This window comes from Acanthaster planci, linkage group LG01 (assembly GCF_054643075.1).
Source record: "Acanthaster planci isolate LZ-2023a linkage group LG01, COTS_SCS, whole genome shotgun sequence".
NCBI lineage: Eukaryota > Metazoa > Echinodermata > Asteroidea > Valvatida > Acanthasteridae > Acanthaster > Acanthaster planci.
The window spans coordinates 9269177-9290213 of record NC_141777.1 but is presented as its reverse complement, the minus strand read 5'-3'; the positions used below and the strand labels follow the sequence as shown (position 1 = coordinate 9290213).

General features: G+C 46.3%; 1 protein-coding gene across 3 annotated transcripts in view; it reads left to right on the top strand.

The window, feature by feature from the left end:
- ush2a (usherin) overlaps positions 1–21037 on the top strand; it is a 61098-nt gene that overhangs the window by 38419 nt on the left and 1642 nt on the right. The window contains exons 43-64 of one of the 3 annotated variants that reach the window (XM_087137628.1): positions 155–400; positions 1141–1359; positions 2332–2534; positions 3404–3612; positions 3821–3914; positions 4297–4576; positions 5027–5086; positions 6770–6957; positions 7391–7602; positions 8025–8185; positions 9005–9202; positions 9805–9959; positions 10387–10588; positions 11176–11283; positions 11869–15026; positions 15648–15767; positions 16366–16601; positions 17339–17556; positions 17940–18125; positions 18635–18709; positions 19119–19354; positions 20180–20374. In XM_087137628.1, the coding sequence (XP_086993754.1) occupies positions 155–400; positions 1141–1359; positions 2332–2534; positions 3404–3612; positions 3821–3914; positions 4297–4576; positions 5027–5086; positions 6770–6957; positions 7391–7602; positions 8025–8185; positions 9005–9202; positions 9805–9959; positions 10387–10588; positions 11176–11283; positions 11869–15026; positions 15648–15767; positions 16366–16601; positions 17339–17556; positions 17940–18125; positions 18635–18709; positions 19119–19354; positions 20180–20374 (6959 nt within the window). Of the gene's footprint in view, positions 1–154; positions 401–1140; positions 1360–2331; positions 2535–3403; positions 3613–3820; positions 3915–4296; positions 4577–5026; positions 5087–6769; positions 6958–7390; positions 7603–8024; positions 8186–9004; positions 9203–9804; positions 9960–10386; positions 10589–11175; positions 11284–11868; positions 15027–15647; positions 15768–16365; positions 16602–17338; positions 17557–17939; positions 18126–18634; positions 18710–19118; positions 19355–20179; positions 20390–21037 lie in introns of all 3 variants that reach the window. The other 2 variants (XM_087137622.1, XM_087137632.1) reach the window with 2 other exon arrangements.

The window sequence follows — 21037 nt, the reverse complement described above, 5'->3', positions numbered from 1 at the left end:
GGACAAAAAAGTTGCTAAATCTTGCTGTCTAAAGTGAAATTTCTGCATCCCTACCTGACTCCTGTAAGAAAGCACACATGTATAACGAGACTGTTCAGCATTACTTCAAAGTACTGGAATGATTTTCTGAAGTCACTTCTTTTTTTGCTTTTAGGGACCCCTACCGGCATCGGCTTTTGGCAGCTCATTTACAGCGGAACGCAAAACTTCTACGCCGATCTGGGACTGACGACTTACACCACCTACCATTATCGGGTCACTGTCTCCAACGACGTGGGCTCTTTGACTTCTAACTCCAGTGGGGAGGTCACCACGCTGGCCGGTCGGCCATCTCTCGGTGCTACGCTGTCAGCCGTGGCACTCGATCATGTGACTGTGTCCCTGACATGGACCACACCTAGTAAGTTTGAGAGTTTGCCGAAAATCTAAGTTGTTTTTTACAAGCGCACAAGCAAAGTGTTCATCGTTGTTTTTGGAAATAAGAGGCGAGATAAACAAAATCCCTGGTGAAAAATTGTTGTCAGTAAATAATAAAAGGACATGATTGCTCATGAGTCATGTTAAGTTCATCCTTGTCTGTAGCAAACTCTAGGGTTCAAAGTCATGTGTTAGTATTGAAGTTTCTGGATTTTATGCGTGAGTATGCCCTCAGTTGCATGGCCAGTTCAACTGCCTTTCTCTCAGGAGTCAACATAGACTACCTCACTTGGTTTTTTTCTACCCAGAATGTTATGCAAATTCATCAGAGTCTGATCCCAAGTTGTACAATTTGTGGACAGGTTCGGAATGGAGAGTGTTTCCAATTGCTTTGAATGTGATGGTTCAGTTTTTGTTTGAAAGGGGACACCAGACAATTCCTGGACAAAGTTTGAATTCTGCTAAAAGGAAGGTTCCTGCAAAATCCTTCAACTTGAAAACTCAATCATGTCCAAAGTACAGTATCCATATTTATTCTGTAGTTAGGGGACCACACGTTGGTTGTACGACAGGATTTGGATGTCCCAAACCTTTGGGAAAAAATCCAAAGTCTTGAGCCAAACTTTGTTCATTGAAATCTTGTGAGCAACACGTTTCTGGCCAAGGCACCCAAAGTTGCTTTGACAATCACAGCATTCAATTCGTTGTCTTGTTTCCCCCAAGCCCTGCAAGAGTTGAAGGGAAGCGTCGTCAACTATTTCGTTGAGTATGGTGCCAGCTCCACCCCGGGGGTTCGAACCCTAGCCACCTACCTGCCAGGCACGAATAATGCCACCGTGGGACTGCTCATGCCCAACACTCTGTACGAGTTCAAAGTCGTCATCTTCAATGGTGCTTACAATGTTTCCAGTAATTTGGCCTATGCAGAAACCCAGGATGGAGGTAAAGTTTTCATTTGATTTTTAGTATAATAATAATTATAATGGGTATTTATGAAGCACACATATCCACATTCACTTATACTCACGGTACCACATAAGCGTTACCCCTGCTCACTGGGCTTATAAAATGCCCCAAACTCTATCTCAGGTCCCTGGGGAGTGCACAACTCTATGCCGTTATTTCAGACACAAACAGCAAACACAACACGCATCTCTGCCCTCATAGGTACTCATTTATATACCTAGGTAGAGAGAGGCAAATGGGAGAACGGTAACTCGCCGAAGAAGCAAGATATCAACGCTCTGAGCCTATGATTGAGAGATACAAATTCTCACCACTTGACCGTACGCCTCTAATCAGAAGCAGGATTTCAATGCTCTGAGCCTATGATTGGGAGATACAAATCCTCGCCACTTGGCCGTACGCCTCTGATGTCTGTCAGCTGGCGGCTACTCAGTTTTTGATACATTCTCCACAGACGGGAGAAGATCTCAGTAAATAACGGTTAAATCCTCACCACTTGGCCGTACGCCTCTGATTTTTGTCAGCTGGCGGCTACTCAGTTCTTGATACATTCTCCACAGACGGGGGAAGATGTCAGTAAATAACGGTCAGCTGACATCCCATCAACAGCAATACAATGAACTACACATTCATGCCGTTTTTTCCATCACCCTTTTCAGTGTGTAAATTACCACATTTAAATTCTGGGAAATGAATGGAGAATATCTCCAATGGTTACTATTTTGATGTGTCAGTATTTGTGGAATCGTAACGGCCATAGCTGGTCAACAGAATCCCACATTAGAGTGCAACAAAGGGCATTGTTAGTGTGTAAGGAGAATAAATACTCTTTCCTGACACCAGCGAATAGTCATTTTAACCTTTGCCCAGTTCTGTCTCATTTTGCCAGATCGCCTCTTATATAGTGTGATTTCATGTTAATATGCCATATAACCTTTAAATCTACAGCACCTGAAGGTTTTGCCATTCCAACCATCACTATCCTGAGTCCCTCAGCCCTACGAGTCTCCTGGCAGTCTCCAGCCCAGCCCAACGGAGACATACTCAGGTACAAAGTCTATCGGGACGACACGGAGGTAGCCATGCTGCCAGCCACCACCTTCTCTCACATCCTGTCCGACCTACGGCCCTACACCATCTACAAGATACAGGTGAGCTGGTTGACTCATTCATCTAACTGGTTACTAAGGTCCAAGAGATGCCGTGAGGGGAGACCTTGGTCGGTCAGGGAAATCCTCTCAATTCTCTTTCCGCTGTCATGTGTAGCAAGGTGGAGAGGTTGTGTCCAGTCCAAACTTTCAGGTTGTCCATACCTTCCTTTGTGTTTGTGGGCATTGCAAGGGGTTTGCTGCCCCCCAAAAAGAACCAAATTGCAAAATAAAAACGAAAAGCAAGAGGAAAATGTGGAAGTAATGATATAAGAGATGACGAGCAATACATTAACTAGTTTGCTTGAAAAAACACAAAAATTCCCACCCCTTCTGTTAATGGTTTTTCAGTTTACTGCTGATGAACACCTACCTGGCCCTCCCCCCTTCCAGAAATTCTGTCGTCCTCCAGGAAGAATCCTGGCGAGGCCCATGTCGGTGACATGGATTGATAACTGTACTTACAAGTGTGACGCAAAATCTTAGACATCCACAAATGTTTGCTATGGTTTTGGTGTTTTTTTCTACTGGTCAAGTTTCGGTACGGACATTTTAAAAACAAAGCACATCAAATGGGAAACTAGAAAATGGATTGTCTGGTGCTTAAAGTTGATTTTTTCAAATCCTGGTGGTTGTGGTAATTGATGAAAGAGATAAAAATTGCTCATGTATGACTTTTTGAGATTGAAAGAAACTCAAATTATGTTTGCTTTCCAATCTACTCACCAAGCTCAATCATTCAAAAACGATCAAGTTTCGTCACTCAAGACACATACCTGCTTCTCCCGAAATATGTAATGCCCAGCCCGACTGATAAACAGAAGCTGTCCATCGTGTACCGCAAATCACAAACCGCATATTTCCTTCTCCAGGTTGAAGTCTGCACCGTGTACGACTGCCTACTCAGTAACGCCACCTTGACCACCACCCAGGAGGCCCCCCCGACAGGTTTGACTCCTGCTAACCTGAGGGTTCTGGGATCGTCCGTCATTGACGTCAGCTGGGCAAGCCCAGCTCAGCCCAACGGCATCATCCTGCAGTATGAGGTGTACCGTAGGGCCTACAAGCCCTGTGACGAAGAGTAAGTCAGGACCTTTCCATCTGCACCCTTGGAGAGTCATGCATCGGAATGCAAAAAAAGAGATTGATGTTACGAAAGAAAGAAATGCCCCCCCCCCATCCCCGGCTCGCCAGGGCTGCGATTCTTCCCAGGACAGTCCTAGCATCATCCATTGGTTGCCTTGGTTATGTTGCTGACCCAAAGGCTTTGCTTTTGGCTGTATTTACAGGTCAGGCCCAGTTACAGGATTAGACACCTGCTTCTATTTGGAGTGCAGTATCACAGAGAGTGTCTGTGGTGGTCAGTGCTACTCCGGCAATCAGGTATCATGCAGAACTGTTATTTTATCTGTGTCAGTCTGGTGATATGTAATCCAGTCCAGTAAATTTTATGAGGTAATGGCCAGTGGTCCAGTTGTCTTTTTTTCCACAACATTCAACACTTGATGTAAGTTTTTCCTTGCCTTTGAGAACAGATTTGGATAGTCAAGTGTGTGGGTATGAGTACACACTACAAAATAGTTGAATGATTGATAATGGTCTTGGATAGCTGAATGCATACATTGGCTTTGTGCGGTTGCTAAGGACATATTTTTGTCATAGAGGCCATAGTAATCAGTGCCAACATAACGAGAGAGGGTAAAACTTGTACAAGTTTGATCCAGTTGTTTGACATAAAACTTTAAATTTCTGCGTTTGACCACAGGTCTGCTGTGCTGGGAGTCTCCACAACCAGCGACCCGCCTACGAGTGCTGCGGCACCAACTACCTCCCGGCCCGCGCCTCGTCCACGGACGTGTGCTGCGGCGGCCAGTTCCACTCTTACCAGGCCAACAGCCAGTGCTGCAGGGGCCAGTACGTCAGCGTGCCGGCCGGCCACATCTGCTGCTCGGACCCGAACGAGAACAGGGTGGTGGTGGGGGCGGGTGACGCCTGCTGCAGGGGAATACCATACAACACCTCGGGACCACAGATATGCTGTGCAGGTAACATAGATTTTAGATATTGCTTTGGAGGATGCCCATCGCAGCTGTGTACTCTAAAGATCTTAATCTAGGGTGCCCTGCTATCAAAAAACGTGAAGTTCCTCGAAGTTTGATGAGTTCTTAACATGGTATCTTTTAACGTTTTTGGGTACAGTCGCCCCGAAGTTTGTGCCTGAAAGAGGTCACATGATGACACTTTTCTTGGTGATTAGAGGAAGCTTTGGGTTGATTCAGTCAGCAACAGATCTCAATTGGACTGGTTTATTCGGTCCTTGCCCAGTGTAATGTCAACTCACACATGTGCTGGACTTGATTGAGCTAGTGTGCTTTGTATTCAAATGGAATTGACTGACTTATCATTAGAAGAATAAAGCTAAGTTCCAATATGAAGTAATTTGTCATTCTCAAGAGGAACATGCATAGAAATGATTCCAGCTTTTGCCCCTTTAGGTTCTTTCTATGACAAGACGCAAGGACTGTGCTGCCAGATGACTTTTGTACCTTTTACTGGTAACATTTTTTTGAGTGTGATGACGTCTCTTTTTCTTGCTGAATCAGTTCATCTGTTTTGTCACTCGTCATACCATTATTTTGTATTGGTGGTTGGTTGTTGGTGTGGTTTTCAATAGCACCTGTAGCAGACTGTACAAATGTCATTGCCAATCAGTTGATTGTTACCGTTGTACCAGGAGATGGGGTTAACAGGGCTTAACTTTTGAGTTTATTGTGATAGTACTTCAGTTCGTCTTTGTAAAAGGTGAATTTGTGAAAGACACTCAAAACTGAAAACTAAAGATAACATTTCAGAAACTCAAAACGGGTCCTGCTGGATGAAGTGTCATGATTATGCCTTGCTCTGGCAAAATTCTTCCATGGTCTGTGGAAATATGACAGATGGTTATACAGTCATATTAACAGGGGACAAGGGACAAACGGTTCAAACAGAGTGATGCTTTATTCCTTGGCATACATTGGTCCTTGTCTGTTGTTAAGAGTAGTATCTGTTCGCTTTTGTTTGCACTTGGCTGCTGTTTTCAGAGCACCCGTCTATTCTTTTCCAATGCATATTCTTTTGTATTTCTTACTGATTTATTCAATTTATTTATGCACTGTTATCCTAACAAACATTGAAGTCATTTGCCTCTGAATTCAACATCTCTTGTATTCCTGTGCCTACTTTTCTATGATTTCCCCTTTTTTTTTCCTTCACTGCTTCAGCTGTCCAGTTTGCTGTGCTGGAATTGCTCAGATGATTACCCTCTGGGTCAAATCAGATCGGAATGATTGGGTCCAAAATATTCAAATTAAATACCGAACTTGCTCGTTGTTATTATGCAGATTTATTGAGAGTATAAAATGTGGATTGGGGTTACCAGCATGGCAGATGGGATGTGTTTGGTATAATTCTTCCTCGGAATCATCTTAAAGCCAGATTGTTCTTCGCAGTTTATAAGTTGATTCCGAGTTCTATTTGGTGGTGGATTTACATGCAACTTTCATGTCTGTCTTTGTTCAACATTTGCACAAATTCTTTACCCCAATAAGTTCACCCATGAAACTCAGTGTTGTGGTTGAGTACATTACAAGTCTTCTTACAAGACCAATCGTAAGTAACAGTGTCAACAATAACATGGGAAGGCTCTTATGTCACAGATTGTATGCATTGCTTGTGATGTGACTTGCAGAGACTGTAATGGACTTAACCACAACACGGATGACAAGCTCAACTATGAAGATGGGAATGTTTTCATCAGTTGTGCTTCCAGTCTCAATGAGTTTCTGTTTATAAAGACTTTTTCTTTTATGGAGGAGTTTTGGACTCACAACTGGGCTTTCAGTCTTGAACAACTTGAAATAAATTCATTCACAAACTCCCCAAGCTGTTTGGACCCATTCAGTGAAGTGGCATTAAAAATTGTACGTTCAGCTCTAAATCTTGATGTGCGTGGACCAGCATTAAAGCCAGGCATCAGTGAATTTGGCTGTCATTAATACTGCCCTCTATGGCTCATGGTCGGAGCCTATAGAAGGAGGTTTTATGGATGTAATTTCATCCCACTGTTAGATTCGTATGAAAAGGAAACTGTTTTCCAGCTTCCAGAATTGTCCACCTATCCTGAAAGGTTGAAGTAGCTGCATTCTAGCCACTCAACCAGCTACCTCTTCAACACTTGATTACCTCCCTCTATGCAGATACTTTCCAAGATGGCTTCAACAGCCAGTGCTGCGGCACCTCTGTGATCGGCACGGACCAGGTGTGTTGCCAAGAGAATGACCTCACCATGACCTATAACCCCGAACCCAACAAGGTTTGCTGCGGCGTTGATTACGTCGACCCAGCCGTCACACTGTGCTGCTCGTCGGAAACTGGCGTCGTCAAGGTGAATGGAACGAAAGATTATCTTTTACTTGTCATTCTCTGTATGTAGTGAAAGCCCTCGTAGTAATAATTCCGATGAATAGTGGCAAATACTTGTGGAGTACTTGTGAGCATTTGAACTGATGTTGGGTCTTGTGGTTGTGTAATGTGAAATTCTTCTGACATTGCTTCTTCCTTTGCCTAGCCAGGGGATTAAAGAAAGACTCCTAACTTTAATTGCATCTCTCCGCACAACAGTACATGAATAAATGAGGAGGGAGTTGGTGAAATAGTTGGCCAGTCGGCCACGTAGTTGACTCTGAAGTCCCACCCAATCAGTCAACGTGAAAACTGTACTTGGACAAGTCATACGCATCTGCCATGCTTGGTGTGCCAACACGTGGCTCGTGTAAAGGGATTTTCGATTGGACTTTGCTCTTGTATCTTTTTCTCAGGCGCATTCTTACCCCACGCCACAAGCCAAGCAGTTGGCCAATGACCAGTGCTGTGGCGCCGAGAAGATCAGCCCCTCCCAGGCTTGCTGTAACAGCATGGGCTACAACCCCCTGACGCACGTATGTGCAGACAGGGGCACAAACGTGGAGGGGAACTGCGGTGGGGGCACAGTGTGTCCTATCAGCCAGGCCGCGACTGCCTACTGTAATAAGTGAGTGATGGCGTGAAACTTTACGTCCATCGATTTTGATCAGTCAAAGTATTTATTTTTCTGGGTTTTTTTGAGGAGGAGTTGGGAGGGAAAAGAGTTTTTAAAATGTATAAGCTTTTCTCCGGGAGGCTTTTGTTTTACTTTCTTTGGAAAAGAATATTTTTGGGGGTAAATAATGTTTTCGTAAAGATGTCACAGTACATTAGTTTTTGCAGTATGTTAATTGGTTAAATGCTTTGGCTTCTGGATCTTCTTTTTAAAGATAGGAGCATACACGAGTCTACTCACCCGAACTAAAAACTTCAGTTGAATGACCATCCATTTCAAAACTCTCACAGTATTGTAGAGTCTTGCATTCTGAAAGGTTTTAGAGTCATTTGTTACTGTTTGATCAGTTGAAAATATCTGTGTTGTCATTTCAGGTGTGACTTTGACAGGAACACCCGCGTGTGTGCCACAATTGATGGTCAGTACAGGCCCTCTCCCCCACCCCCCACTGGCACCACCCCTGGGGATGGAGGCCTCTGCATGACTGCCCTGGACAGTGTGGCCGTCACAGGGCCCAACACCTACTCCTATTTGGGTAAGTTCAGTAAATCGTGAAAGCAGTGCAGATGGCTGGAAAGGGCCACCCACAACTGCATTAATTCACAAGAAATGTGAAGTTTTTAAGTGACAACCAATTTTGTGTCCAGAGTTTATGATTAGACCAGTTTCAGCCTTCCCTGGTGTATATTTGAAAGTGCTGTCAGAGAGCTTGTTGAGAAATTCTCAAACTTACTTGGGTGGGACCCGAGCCTACGATCTCCTGCTTGCTACTGCAGACACCTTACCACACAGCCACCTAGCTTGTCGGGGTAGGCTGGCCAGGTTGAGTCACATGAGCCCTGCAAGTTAACATTTGAGATGTCATGAAACATTTGCCATTTTTTGGTAAACTTCATTTGATCTGGATGAAAGGAGATCACATGAGGTTTTAATTGGTGAAGTTATGGCCTTGGTACTTACGGGTTGTGAGCCCAGTGCTTCTCCACAGTATTGACAGAAAAACGTTACAAAGTATACACAGATAAGACTGGAACTTGTACATGGGCATTGCCAGGAAGGGGGCGTAGCTCTTTCCAAAGGGGAGGGACGTAGTGCTCAAAAGTAGCAGCCTGACAAACCATTAACAGTGGGTTAATCCGAAGCATTTTAAAGAAACCGGCAATTTGTATCCGCTGGTTTTAATCTTTCCCTTTTGTGTGTTTTAAAGTTTTCTGTGTACCTACGCCCTCTTGTTGACACATGCTGACCCTTTTATGATAATCACAATCGCTTTATTTTCAGATGGTGTCCATTTCATCTAAAACGATGTCTTTACTGCATCTCAATAATGGAATTCTTCTTGATTTACCTACAGATGAAGATCTGTTGCCATACACAACCTATGAGTACGCCATCACGGCTCACAATAGTGTCGGTAGCGCCACCAGCGAGTTCAGCAGCGCTCGGACCAATGAAGATATCCCCATAGGGGTGGCTCCCCCCGACTGGCGAGTAGGAGTTGGGGTGCTGGATACGATCATTTTGAGCTGGAAGCAGCCAGCTTTCCCAAATGGTAAACAAAACCAATGCTCACAAATTGAGATATTTTTTGTCATTTTGAGAATGTACGTGGGAAAAAAATTAAAGAATGCAACTAGAACAATTTTCAAGATGTATTTTTTTTGCGTTGGGGAGATGTTAATTTATAGAACAGGTTTTTGCCCTTACCCAACGTATTTTAATACATCTTGAAAATAGTTCGCGGTACCCGCTGCTTCACTTGACTCGGACCGGCCAGCCGACCCCAGCGAGCTCGGTGGTCGAGTGGTTAAGACATCTGCACTAGTTGGCAGGAGGTCGTAGGTTCGAGTCTCAACCCGAGTAAGCTTGTGAGGTTTTTTCGCAAGCTCTCGGACAAGCACTGAGCATACAGTGCTTATTAATATACGTTGGGTAAGGGCAAAACCCGTTATATAAATTAACATCTCCCAATGCAAAAATACATCTTGAAAATGATTTGCAGTGATCTTCTTGGCAACCGCATTTTTTTTTTGCAAGATTTCTTCAGTTGATTTGATATTGTCCTGGAAATTGTTTTGTCAATTGATAAGATCCAGACGCGTTGCTTGACTTTTATCTGTGCTGACTCTAAAACCGTCCGCCATTTTATCACAGGTGTCATCACTACCTACATCCTGCGGCGCGACAACATTGAGATCTACCGCGGCCTGGACACTTCGCTGGAAGACAGCCGCGGCATCCAGCCATACCAGCACTATACCTACGTGCTTGGGGCCTGCACCAGTGTCGGATGCGCCAACAGCGAGGCAGTAAGTCACAGACAGCAAGCAATGGTGCACTTGGTTTAGACTATCCCACATCTGATTGGGACAGGTATAGTGGGGTTGGGTGGGGGCAAGCTTTTGGATTTGCATCACAGGATAAAGTCAAGATCTGTTTTGCCAAATAGTTCAATTTTACATTGTGGACTTTGTGGGTTTCCTTGTTTTGTTACATGAGAAGTTCAGGTGGAGTTTTATGTGTGAGTTACAAGGGATATGTGCTTGGTAGGCTTTGAACTGATGAGTGATTGCCAAATGTACGGAAATAAGAAACGCCAACGCTGTAGAATAGTAGCATCTTAGGTTCTAGACCCCTTCTCTTTGCAACATTTGATACTCTGAGATTTTTAAACGTTAAGATTTTGATAAAAACTTGTACCTCACCAAGGTTCACTGCTCCCCTTTGTTTGACCAGGTGATTACGGCTACCTTACAAGATGCACCAGCTAACCTCTTTGATCCCGCAGTCACCTCACTCGATGCCAACACCATCCAGATCACGTGGCGTGAGCCCGGCAGGCCCAATGGCGTCATTCAAGAATACAGAATAAGAGAGAGCGATGCAGCAGACCCAATCTATGTGGGGGATGCAACCGTTTTTGAGTATGTCCACAGAGGTAAGCATACGCATCCGTGTTTTCAGTCTTTGACACAGAAAGGCTGAAACTGCCAGTATGATTACAGGGGTTTGAATTTTCTCAGCATTTCAGGATTTTCAACCCCAAAATTGTAAGAGACTTCATCCCATATCATCTGTTAAAATCCTGAAAAGTCAGAGGTTATTGCTTCTTTGTCACAACCGCCTTGCCCCAATGGTTTTTGAATTTCTCTTCACCTCTCATTTTTCACCCAAATAAAGCCAGACCCGTGAATTCAAAAGGCTTTCATTATCATCCACGCCATCGACACCAAGTTCATCACTCTAAACATGGGCAATTAGGAATGGAAATGAAATTAGTGTGGCATGTAGTGGGGTGTAGATCTGCTTGACCACTGGGATGATGAATTAAAAGTGACTTTGGTGTTCTTTTCTTTAACCCTCATTTATCCTCTACAGTTGTGAATAGGGGATTAGAGAGAAGACCACCCAAGCTTCTATTAATTCCCCACCATCCCAGTCTACAGACAGATTTGAACCATAATCAAGTCATGAAACTGCATGGTGCGTCTGATATTTTTGTCTCATTCTCTCATTTTTTCTCAGGTTTGCAGCCCTACACAAGTTACCAGTACACCCTGGTTGCATGCACCGCCGCTGGCTGCACGTCTAGCAACCCTGTCAGCATCACCACGCCGGAGGCACCCCCACAAGGTGAGAAAAGGGCCGGCCACATCGCGTGAATGTCGTCTATGTTGTGTGTTTAGAAGTAAAACAGTTGAACAAAGTCGTCAGACATTTTGAAGTTTGAAAACTTGTTTTGGCTTTGTGACTAAAATAACATTTATAAATGGGAGTAAATATGTGTTTGAATGGTCCTCAACATTTGTTCAAGACCGAATCAGGAGAGTTGAGGCTGATCATGTTCGAGCCTTGTTAATAGGCCCTTTGGTAATGCCCGTGCTGCATTGTTCTGTACCCACCAGCATTGAGAGTAAAACTCAAGCGATACTTGAGTAGCCTTTAACTCGAAAGTGGATGGCTCGTTACTGAGGGATGATAGACTTGGCTACAAGTCGTTTTCAATTTGGGGATGATGTGATTGGCATGCGCAGTGTATTTTGACAACTTGTTTTTTCTCACAAATACCACAAAGAAATTGACTCCTTGCCAGTAGTGATCTCTAGGAATAATTAACCGTGATGTTTTGATGGTGAAAACTTTGCATGCCCCAATGATCACGTGTATGTGCAAAAACGTGAAGTTCAGATGTTAGACTTATTTTGGTTTGATTTGCAGGTGTGTCCAGTCCAGTCCATGTTGTTATCAGTGCCACCATGCTGGAGTTGTACTGGTCCCCACCAACCACTCCCAATGGCATCATCACATCCTACCAGCTCTACCGCTTCAACCAACTTGTCTACTCTGGTGGTAACTCTGGTCTGATGTTCACCGACACCAACCTCACCCCCAACACCCGCTATGAGTACACGCTCCGAGCGTCCACATCTGCTGGCGGTACAAACAGCTCTGTCTATGCCTGCCAGACTCCCGAGAGCTCTCCCGAAGGAATCCCGACCCCTAGTCTCACCGTGCTGAGCTCTTCTTCCATCAGGGCTACCTGGCAAGCACCGGTCACCCCCAATGGAGTCATCCGACGCTACGGCGCGGTCATACTCAGTGGTACTCCGGAGCAGAGACCATATTTCAGTGGTTTAGCTACATCCCTAGTCATCAGTAACTTGACCCCCTTCAGGCTTTACGACATCCGAGTTGAGGCGTGCAATGACGGTGGGTGTGGACACGGACCCAAGGCATTTGCCCGCACCTTTGAGGCTCCACCCCAGGGTCAGGGACCACCGACGCTAGTCGCAAGTGGAGCCACCGTCGTGGAGGTGTCCTGGGACCCTCCCACGTACCCCAACGGCAACATCACCAGGTACATGGTGCACCGACGGCAATACGGTACCAATCAGCTCTACTTGGTTTACCAAGGCGGGGCATCTCAGACAAGCTTCGTCAATGCGGGAGGTGGACTCTCCCCATTCACTTTGTTTGAGTACAGAGTCACCGTGTACAACTCAGAAGGGATGGACGAGGGCCCCTGGGCCAATGTACGCACCTTGGAGGCCCCTCCACAAGGAGTAGCCCAGCCAGAGCTCGTGGCCATCAGCTCCTATGCCATCCAGGCCAGCTGGGGGTTGACTGCCTTCCCCAACGGACTCATCACAGCCTACCGACTGGAGTACCAGGAGATATCCAACGATCCCACCCTACCCAACCCGGTTGTTCCTGCCGCTACTGTCGAGGGGAGTCTCTTCCTGACCACCTTCTACGGCCTGTCACCATTCACATCCTACCAGGTGCGCATCGTCGCCATCAACGGGGCTGGTGAGACAGCCGGGCCATGGGGTCAAGTTACAACCCAGGAAGGAGTACCGGCAGAGATTGGGCAGTTCACGGTGGTACAACAGTCGGACGGCCGGTCACTGGTGCTGCGCTGGCCAGAGCCTGGACAACCCAACGGACACATCCGCGAGTACCGCATCTATGAAGATGTTTACCTGATCACGCCCATCTACATCGGACTGACACGGGAGTACCTATTCCGACGCTTGGAGCCGTACACAGAATACGTCGTCGTCTTGGAGGCCTGCACGAGTATCGGTTGTGGGAGGGGGGAGCCACAGAGTGTTGTAACAGCCGAGGTGGCTCCTGAAAATCAAGCTCCGCCCACTCTGGGGGAAGTCACTTCTACATCGGTGCAGCTAATCTGGAGCCCGCCAGTCAGTGCCAATGGTAGAATTTTGCGGTATGACATTGTGCGACGTACAGCAACGTCCAGCAGGCGTAGACGTGACACAGATTCCAGCCTGTTCACTGACACGCGGGTTGTCCACCAGGAATACAACACCCAAGCCACGCAGTACAACTTCACCGACTTCTCCCTTCAGCCACACAAGCTCTACGAGTATCGCGTCATGGTGGTGAACTCCATCGGCCAAGCCCAAAGTCCCTGGGTGTCGGTCCGGACTGAACAGGCTCCCCCAGTGGGTCTGTTATCCCCCGTGGTCTCACACGTGGCGAACGACCCCACCACCTTGCAGATCCAGTGGTCCGCACCCTCTCAGGCCAACGGGGTCCTCACAAGGTACTTGCTGAGAAGGAACGAAAGTGCCCCGTTCAGCTTTGAGACACCATTCAGTTTTGAGCACACAGACCAAGGCTTGGTTGCCTACACGGTGTATGCTTACACCATCACAGCATGCACAGATGGGGGCTGCACCGAGAGTGATCCCACGTATGTACGGACTCTGGAAACAGCTCCAGGTAATGTAGCCCCTCCAGTGGCTGCCCCTATCAGCTCCTCATCCATCCACGTCAGCTGGACGAGCCCATCTCTGGATGCTGGTGAGATCATACGCTACGAGTTGAAAATAGAAGGGGCTGTGACGTACTCTGGCTCTGGTCTGGAGCATACTGCGACGGCACTGATTCCGTATCGGGAGTACTCTTTCACAGTTGCTGCCTGCACGATTGGGGGTTGCACCGAGAGCCTGCCGACACTGAGCAGACCCTTTGAAGCCCCACCTGTTGGTATGAACTCGCCCGTCTTGCGAGCCCTGAGTGCCATTGCCGTCGAGGCATCTTGGACTGAGCCGGACATGCCCAATGGCTTAATCCTTCGTTACGAGCTGCGCAGGGACGGGAAACTGGTGTACGACGGTGCAGCCATGAGGTTCCAGGACTTTGGCGACGGGGGTCGCGGATTGACTCCGGGACAGGAGTACTCTTACGTGGTGACGGCTTTCAACAGCCAGGGGCAAGCCATCAGTGACCCAGCCACCGTCCTGACCTCGTCTTCCTCACCAGCTGGTCTAAACTCTCCTGAGCTCACAGTTCTCACCTCCTCATCGATCCGAGCAACTTGGTTACCCCCGATCTACCCAAATGGAGAGATCCAGAACTACACCCTGTACGTGGAAGGTAACATCATTTACTCCGGGAAGCAGTTCAGCTTTGACGTCCAAAACCTTGATTTCTTCACCGAGTACGAGTTCCGCATTGGGGCCTGCACCTCCACCGGGTGTGCCCTGAGTGACCGCGCCCATGCCCGCACCTTGGAAAATGCCCCCACCAGCCAGCTGGCCCCAACCCTCACGCCCCTCATTGACAACCTGGGCGTGGCCAGCGGTGTGTTGGCCGAGTGGGGCCTACCGCAGAATCCTAATGGCCGGATCCTTGACTACAAGCTGTACCGCCGGCGATTCTACCGGCAGACCAACACCCGCGACGACCCATTGTTGATTTACGAGGGTGCCAACACCAGGTACACGGATGGGGATTCCACGCTGATTCCAGACAAGACATACGAGTACATGGTGACCTCCAGGAACTCGGTGGGAGAGACGTCAAGCTCTTGGGCAGTGGTTAGAATGCTGGAAGCTCCCCCAGATGTGAGTCAACAATCCAACTTGAATAGACCTAATTCACAGGGGAGCCATTTTTGATCATGTTCCCAGAATCTCTGCTATTTACTGTAATCTGTAAAATGGAGTGGTGGCAGACTGTTTTGGGGTCCATGCCTTGCTTACTTTTTTTTTTTAAATGTGGTTAATACATTTTGATAGAATTAATCACAAATATCATATTAGTCATCAGCATAAATTGCATTAATTTACAGCAAACTTTTATTCATTGCTTTCATTTTATTCTCAGGTTCCCAAAATAAACAAAATTTACCTCACTAATAATTCAGTAAGGCTGACTTGTGAAAATGCCAATTTCATCAACTAGCTCTGAATATCCATTGAAATGCCTTCTCATAAACTGATTTCACTAACTCTTCAATCCATGGCAAGTCAGTTTATTAGCCAAGATAATCAGGTATCAAAGGCTTGTGGCGCTGTTCAAAGTGACTAGGACTTACAGTATCTGAAAGAAGGAGCACTCTTCATGTTGGCTTTTTAGACGGCAGTTACTTGACTGCTAAAAAAATGAAGACTAGACCACATATCCCTCAAGCAACACCCCTGATTGTATGACTCTTTAATATTTGGCTGTTTTCCTCTTTGTAGGGCTTACAACCACCCCAGTTAACGGATGTTGGAGCCACCAGCCTGACTGTCAACATTCTTGCTCCCAGTCAGCCCAATGGCGATATCTTGAGTTACACCATCATCAGGAATGGAACAGAGGTGTGAAACTTATGTGGTTATCAGAGGAAGCTTTTAATCATCAAGAATCAAAAGTGTGTTCTGCTCAGGAATTTTTGGAGGTTTATACTGGAAAGCTGCTATTTATAATCAAACTGGCCAGAGCATTTGTTGGTAACTTTAACATTTTTTTTAAAATTCCATGAATGTTCCTTTGCTTGGGCATTGTCTTATTCTTAGTTTATACTTTTACACTGGCATTTTCGTGGAAGGTTCAGACGGCCCTGTCTGAAACTCTCCAGTTCTCTTTCTTCGAATGATCTCTGACAGCTCTGTACAAACTTTCCTCACCAACCAATAGTGGTACAAGGAAATAAACTAAGAATATAAAAGCATTTTATATTTGAACACTGGAGAATGTCAAAGGCATCATTGAGCATGAGTTGTTTTAACCATTTACCCAATCGTCACGATCAGTGATTAATTTCAGAGGGCCTGATGTTCTGATCTTTCACAGAATGATTCTTCTAGGATCAAAACATCAAGCCCTCCAACTTTTTCAATTTGCCTGCAGCAGCTTGCAGCAGTTTTCGAATTTTACCTAACTGGCACTTTTCACTTCCCCTCCCTCCCTCAACAGCTGATCATCACCACACTGACCAGCTATCCCGACGGCCAGCTCCAGCCCTACACCGTCTATGCCTACTCAGTCAAGGCCTGCACGGCTGGGGGATGCACCACCAGTGAGCAGGCCACCATACAGACCAGCCAGGCCTTGCCCAGTGGCCTTGCCCCACCCACGGTCAGTGAAGTGGGCACGACGTGGGCCCACGTGGGTTGGGCGCTGCCCGCCGAGACCAACGGGATCATTGTAAGGTCAGTGTCGGGATAGGGTCGCGTCAGTTTCTTGCATTTGTCTGTAGTTTTTACTGCCACAGAGGTGCCGTCGGATCTCCTTTCCGATCCCATTAAAAGGATTGACTGAAATAAAGGATTGCTTGGCTTAGTGCGTGAACAAGAGAGGGCCTGCTTTTACCCAGCAATGGCATCCTGTTGGCTGCATGGAGAATGCATGACAGATTTCTGTCGAATGTACAATCTTTGCAACAGCGCAGCGTAGGAGGCACTCAGTCGAAACAGTCCTTACCCTTAATGAGGGCTTACCTCTACACAGGGCCAATCAAAGGATTTCAGTGGGATTTGTGATAAGTGGTGTCCTGAAAATTCCAAATAGTCACAAAGAGATTAAAAGAGTCAAGAGAGTCAACTCGTTGGTCTTTGAATTAGCCAATAATCTCATCTTTGAAAAGTTGTAACGTTGCAGTGGCAGTGATTTGTAAGGAGAATTTGAATTCCTCTTTCCAAATCCACAAATGATTTACAGAAACATACTGTGTATGTTCGGCTGTCATTTGTAGGAAGCTTTTCTTTAAAAAAATGCGTTGTTAATAATCAGCGGTGTGCATGTATTTATTTATGGATTAGAATTCTTGAAGTCTTCCCACTTTTACTTGGCTTAGGTTTGACTGATTTCATCCTGTGCTGTAATTGCATTGTTCCATGCTGGATTTTTAAATCTTACTGATTGAAAGAAGCATTTATGAAAAATGCAGATACGAGCTGCACATGAGGGCGTCGTGCCCACCTACTAGCCAGCCCTTCACCCAGCCCTGCACAGAAGCAGGGTACCAGACCCTAGACAAGGCCCTGCTGCTGTCTCACAATGCCACAGGGCTGCAGCCCTACACCAACTATGAATTCATGGTGAAGGCGTACAACACGGAGGGACCGGTGCAGTCGCCGCCGACCGTGCAGGCTACCCTCGGCGCAGGTATGTTAGATTGACGATACAATGAATTTCATGCGAATGGTTCCTGCAGTACCTAGTTGTGAAACGAGGCTTGTGTGACACTCTCAAGTTAAAGGATTGTTCTCATCAATTATTTATTTACTGCTTCCAACTGTAAAAGAACGGAGACGTGATAAATGTCATTAATAGGACGTCTCAGGAAAATGAAGAATGAGCTAGTGCCTGAAATCGAAAGTTGGGGGCGCTAGTCTAATTTGAATATGAGTGACAATTGTAAGTTAAAGACAGATAAGGTTGTACCAAAATAAACGGGGGTGTCTGTTTTTTATAACCGACACACTTGTAACAATGTCAGCAAAGACTAGAATTTTCCTGGATTTTTTTCCCCTTTGTTGGGGTTGCAGCTCCAGAATACATTCCTGAAATCAAGCCAGCCATCTTGACCAATGCCACCAGCATGCTGATTAGCGTCAGCTGGGTGGGTAGCTTCCGACTCAACAGCATGCTGACAGAGTACCAGCTGACGGAGAATGGGGACGTGGTGTACAGCGGCACTGCCACTGGTGTCAAGCGACCGCTCAAAGCACAGAGTATGTACATCACCGCTGCTAACTCGACGGCAGAAAATGTTCGCTCAGCAAAATCTGGTTACCAGCTGAGATACCATGGGATGCAGGTCACCAGCCGCTGGTTCTCTGCCGAAGTTTGTTTACCATGTACACTTGCATAGCAGTATTTGCCATCGAACAGATTCACGTATTTGGTCCGGCTTGCTCAGCTTGTTGTTTAATGTGATTACGTGAGCCAGCAACACATTGGACAGTTACTTTAACTGGCTTTCTTGTCAAAGCTGCTTCTTAGTAGGATTTTCCCAGTAGTTCCAACAATTCTCAGCAAACAGCTGTAAATCACCTGCCCAGATTAATGGGAAGGGTTTGGGGTATCTGCGTCCACAAAGTCTACAGTCAGTTTCACTCACACCTATGCTTGCTTGTGCTAAGGGGTTTATAACAACATTGTTGATTGTAAAGACCAACAGTGGTATTTTGCAAACTGGTATTGTTTCTGAGACTTTGCTGTGGATTTTTCCCTACCACAGAATACGAGTGGACGGTGATGTGTAGGACCACTGTAGGATCTGTGTCCTACCCAACCATTATCTATCAACCTCCAGGTAGGTAGTAAAACAAGGGTCTGGGTTTTGAAGAAATGTCAGATGGGGCTGAATCTTACAGAGTGAATATCCAAATACTGTATCAATTGTCTCCCCCCGCCAACTTTTTTCCAAAACCTAAACGAGAATGCATACCTTACATATTCATTTGTTAAAAAACTGTCTTAAGTAACCAAAAATTGTCTCAGATCACGCCACAAAACACCTATACTCCGAAAGTTTGGGCCCTGGACCCCAGGCCGCTTACGGCTTCATGCTTTTTGCTAGCGTTGGTTCTGATCAGGGCTATGCCCCCCCCACTTTTCAAAACAGATCGACGCCCTTTTCTGATACTTAAATTTCATCAAAAAACACCTCCCCCCACAAAAAAACGGCTGTTGAGCTTTCCCCATCCCTTATTTCCTGTCAGATTCCCCCGGCGCGACCCAAGAGCCCCTGGTGGTATGGTACACCTCGCCCTGGTTCATTGCTCTCATAGTCCTGGTAGGCGTGGTCATCCTCTTCATCCTGATTGGGGTCCTTCTGAGCCGGACGGGCCCACTCAAGCCCTATGAGAGGGAGCGCCGGCCCCTGCCCCCACGGCAGAGGCGCGGCAACTTCACCTTCAACACCTGCGGCAAGTTCTCGGAGACGGAGAGCATCTTGGTGAGTGGAAGCTTCTGTCCTTCAGCAAGCCAGTTTACCCACATGCACCACTCAGCATTATCATACGGGAAACTGCAGTGAACTAGTATTCCATCTCTGCCAAATCAGAAATATTCTTTATCATTTTATAGCAAGTAAATGAAGGATAAAACCCTGCACAGTTGGGTAATTTTGATCCTAGGATAATTTAGGTATTATATCCCATCCAACTTGCTGTGCAGAGCGAAGCATGTTGGGCACATGCACAAACCTGTCAAAAGTGAAAAATTTAGTATGACTTCGGGCAGCTATTTGCATATCAGGATTTATATTCCATACCAGTGAGTCATCAAAACTACCTGCAAACCAAGCAAAACATATGTGCATATGTGTTGCAACTGAATTTGGGCACAGTTTTTGAATGCATCATGAGCATAGCCAAATGCTGGGACATTGTCCGTGCTTGCTGCTCTTGGGTGTTGCATCGGTGACCCATTATTCAAAACTTAAACATCTAATCTTACGTTTCACGAATACACATAAATTCAAAATATCTGTGCTTGGGATGGTTTCAAAGAATCACGCTTGGAAAATGAGCAGTTGGCATTCTTGTAAATTTATCTAGCTCAACGGGACCATTCCAAAGTTGAATAAGCTTCAATGCAGGTAACATATTGTAATACATATTCAGTAACTGCGTTTAAGGACCGATTGTCGGTTTCACTGTTCTTGAATTTTCTTTCAAACTCAATAAGTATCTGCATACACTGATTTGGCCCTGGGTTTAATTTAAGATCTCCCCTCATCCCACGGCATTTAATCAGTTTCATCATCTCTCTTGCTTAGGACCCCATCCCACAGGCCATCAGCCGCTCGGCCAGCATGCACAGTCTGCGCAATGCCTACACCAACCCCACCTTCCTGGACCCCGGTACCCAACCGGCCAGCTACAGCCGCGGCACCACCCCGGAGAAGCTCAAGCAGCTGGACGACTCGGTGTGGGACAGCCGGGTCCTGCTGCCCAAGCCTGACAGTGGCATGGTTAGTATGACCGATGTAAGTACCCTCCCCCCCTCATCTTGGCATTGACAGGTTTGGTTGGAGTGCTCATCGAGGGTGGCATTTCTCTTTCTAGCCGTCTCTATCCTGTCCCTTTCTCTGTGGGTTATAATGGATGAGCTTCCTGTAGCCGCCTTCAACTTGCATCTCCTCTTTGGCACTTTGCTAGACCTGGCATTCAGTCTTTTCAAGCATGGAGTCTTGTATAGCTCCTGTAATTATGCTTTGACCAAGAGAGGGCGCTTTGCCACCCACTCCCTCTTTCCAGCTGATACACTACTTGACTTGTATGCAGTCAGTTGCATGTGGTACAGTGACGGCATGATGAATTTTCCTTGGAATGTACACAAACCTGGGAGCATTTTGCGCAGGCATTGTGCATGTGTGCAGTGGTGTCCAGGTTGTTGCCTTGTCAATGTCTTTGCCACTGGTGAAGGGGGGTACTTGTCTGTCTAACATTTCTCTTCTTTGCATTATACCTCTTCCCACTTGTTGTCCCTTATGATTTTTTCCAGCACTGAACTAGTAACAAGTGTAGAATTTTTTAAGGCCTGTCCATTCTGTAGTTCCTTTGTGCCAATTACCGAGAGCCGACATCATGCAGTGCCTGCTACACCGTGCTTTCTATCCGTAGCCAAGTTTGAT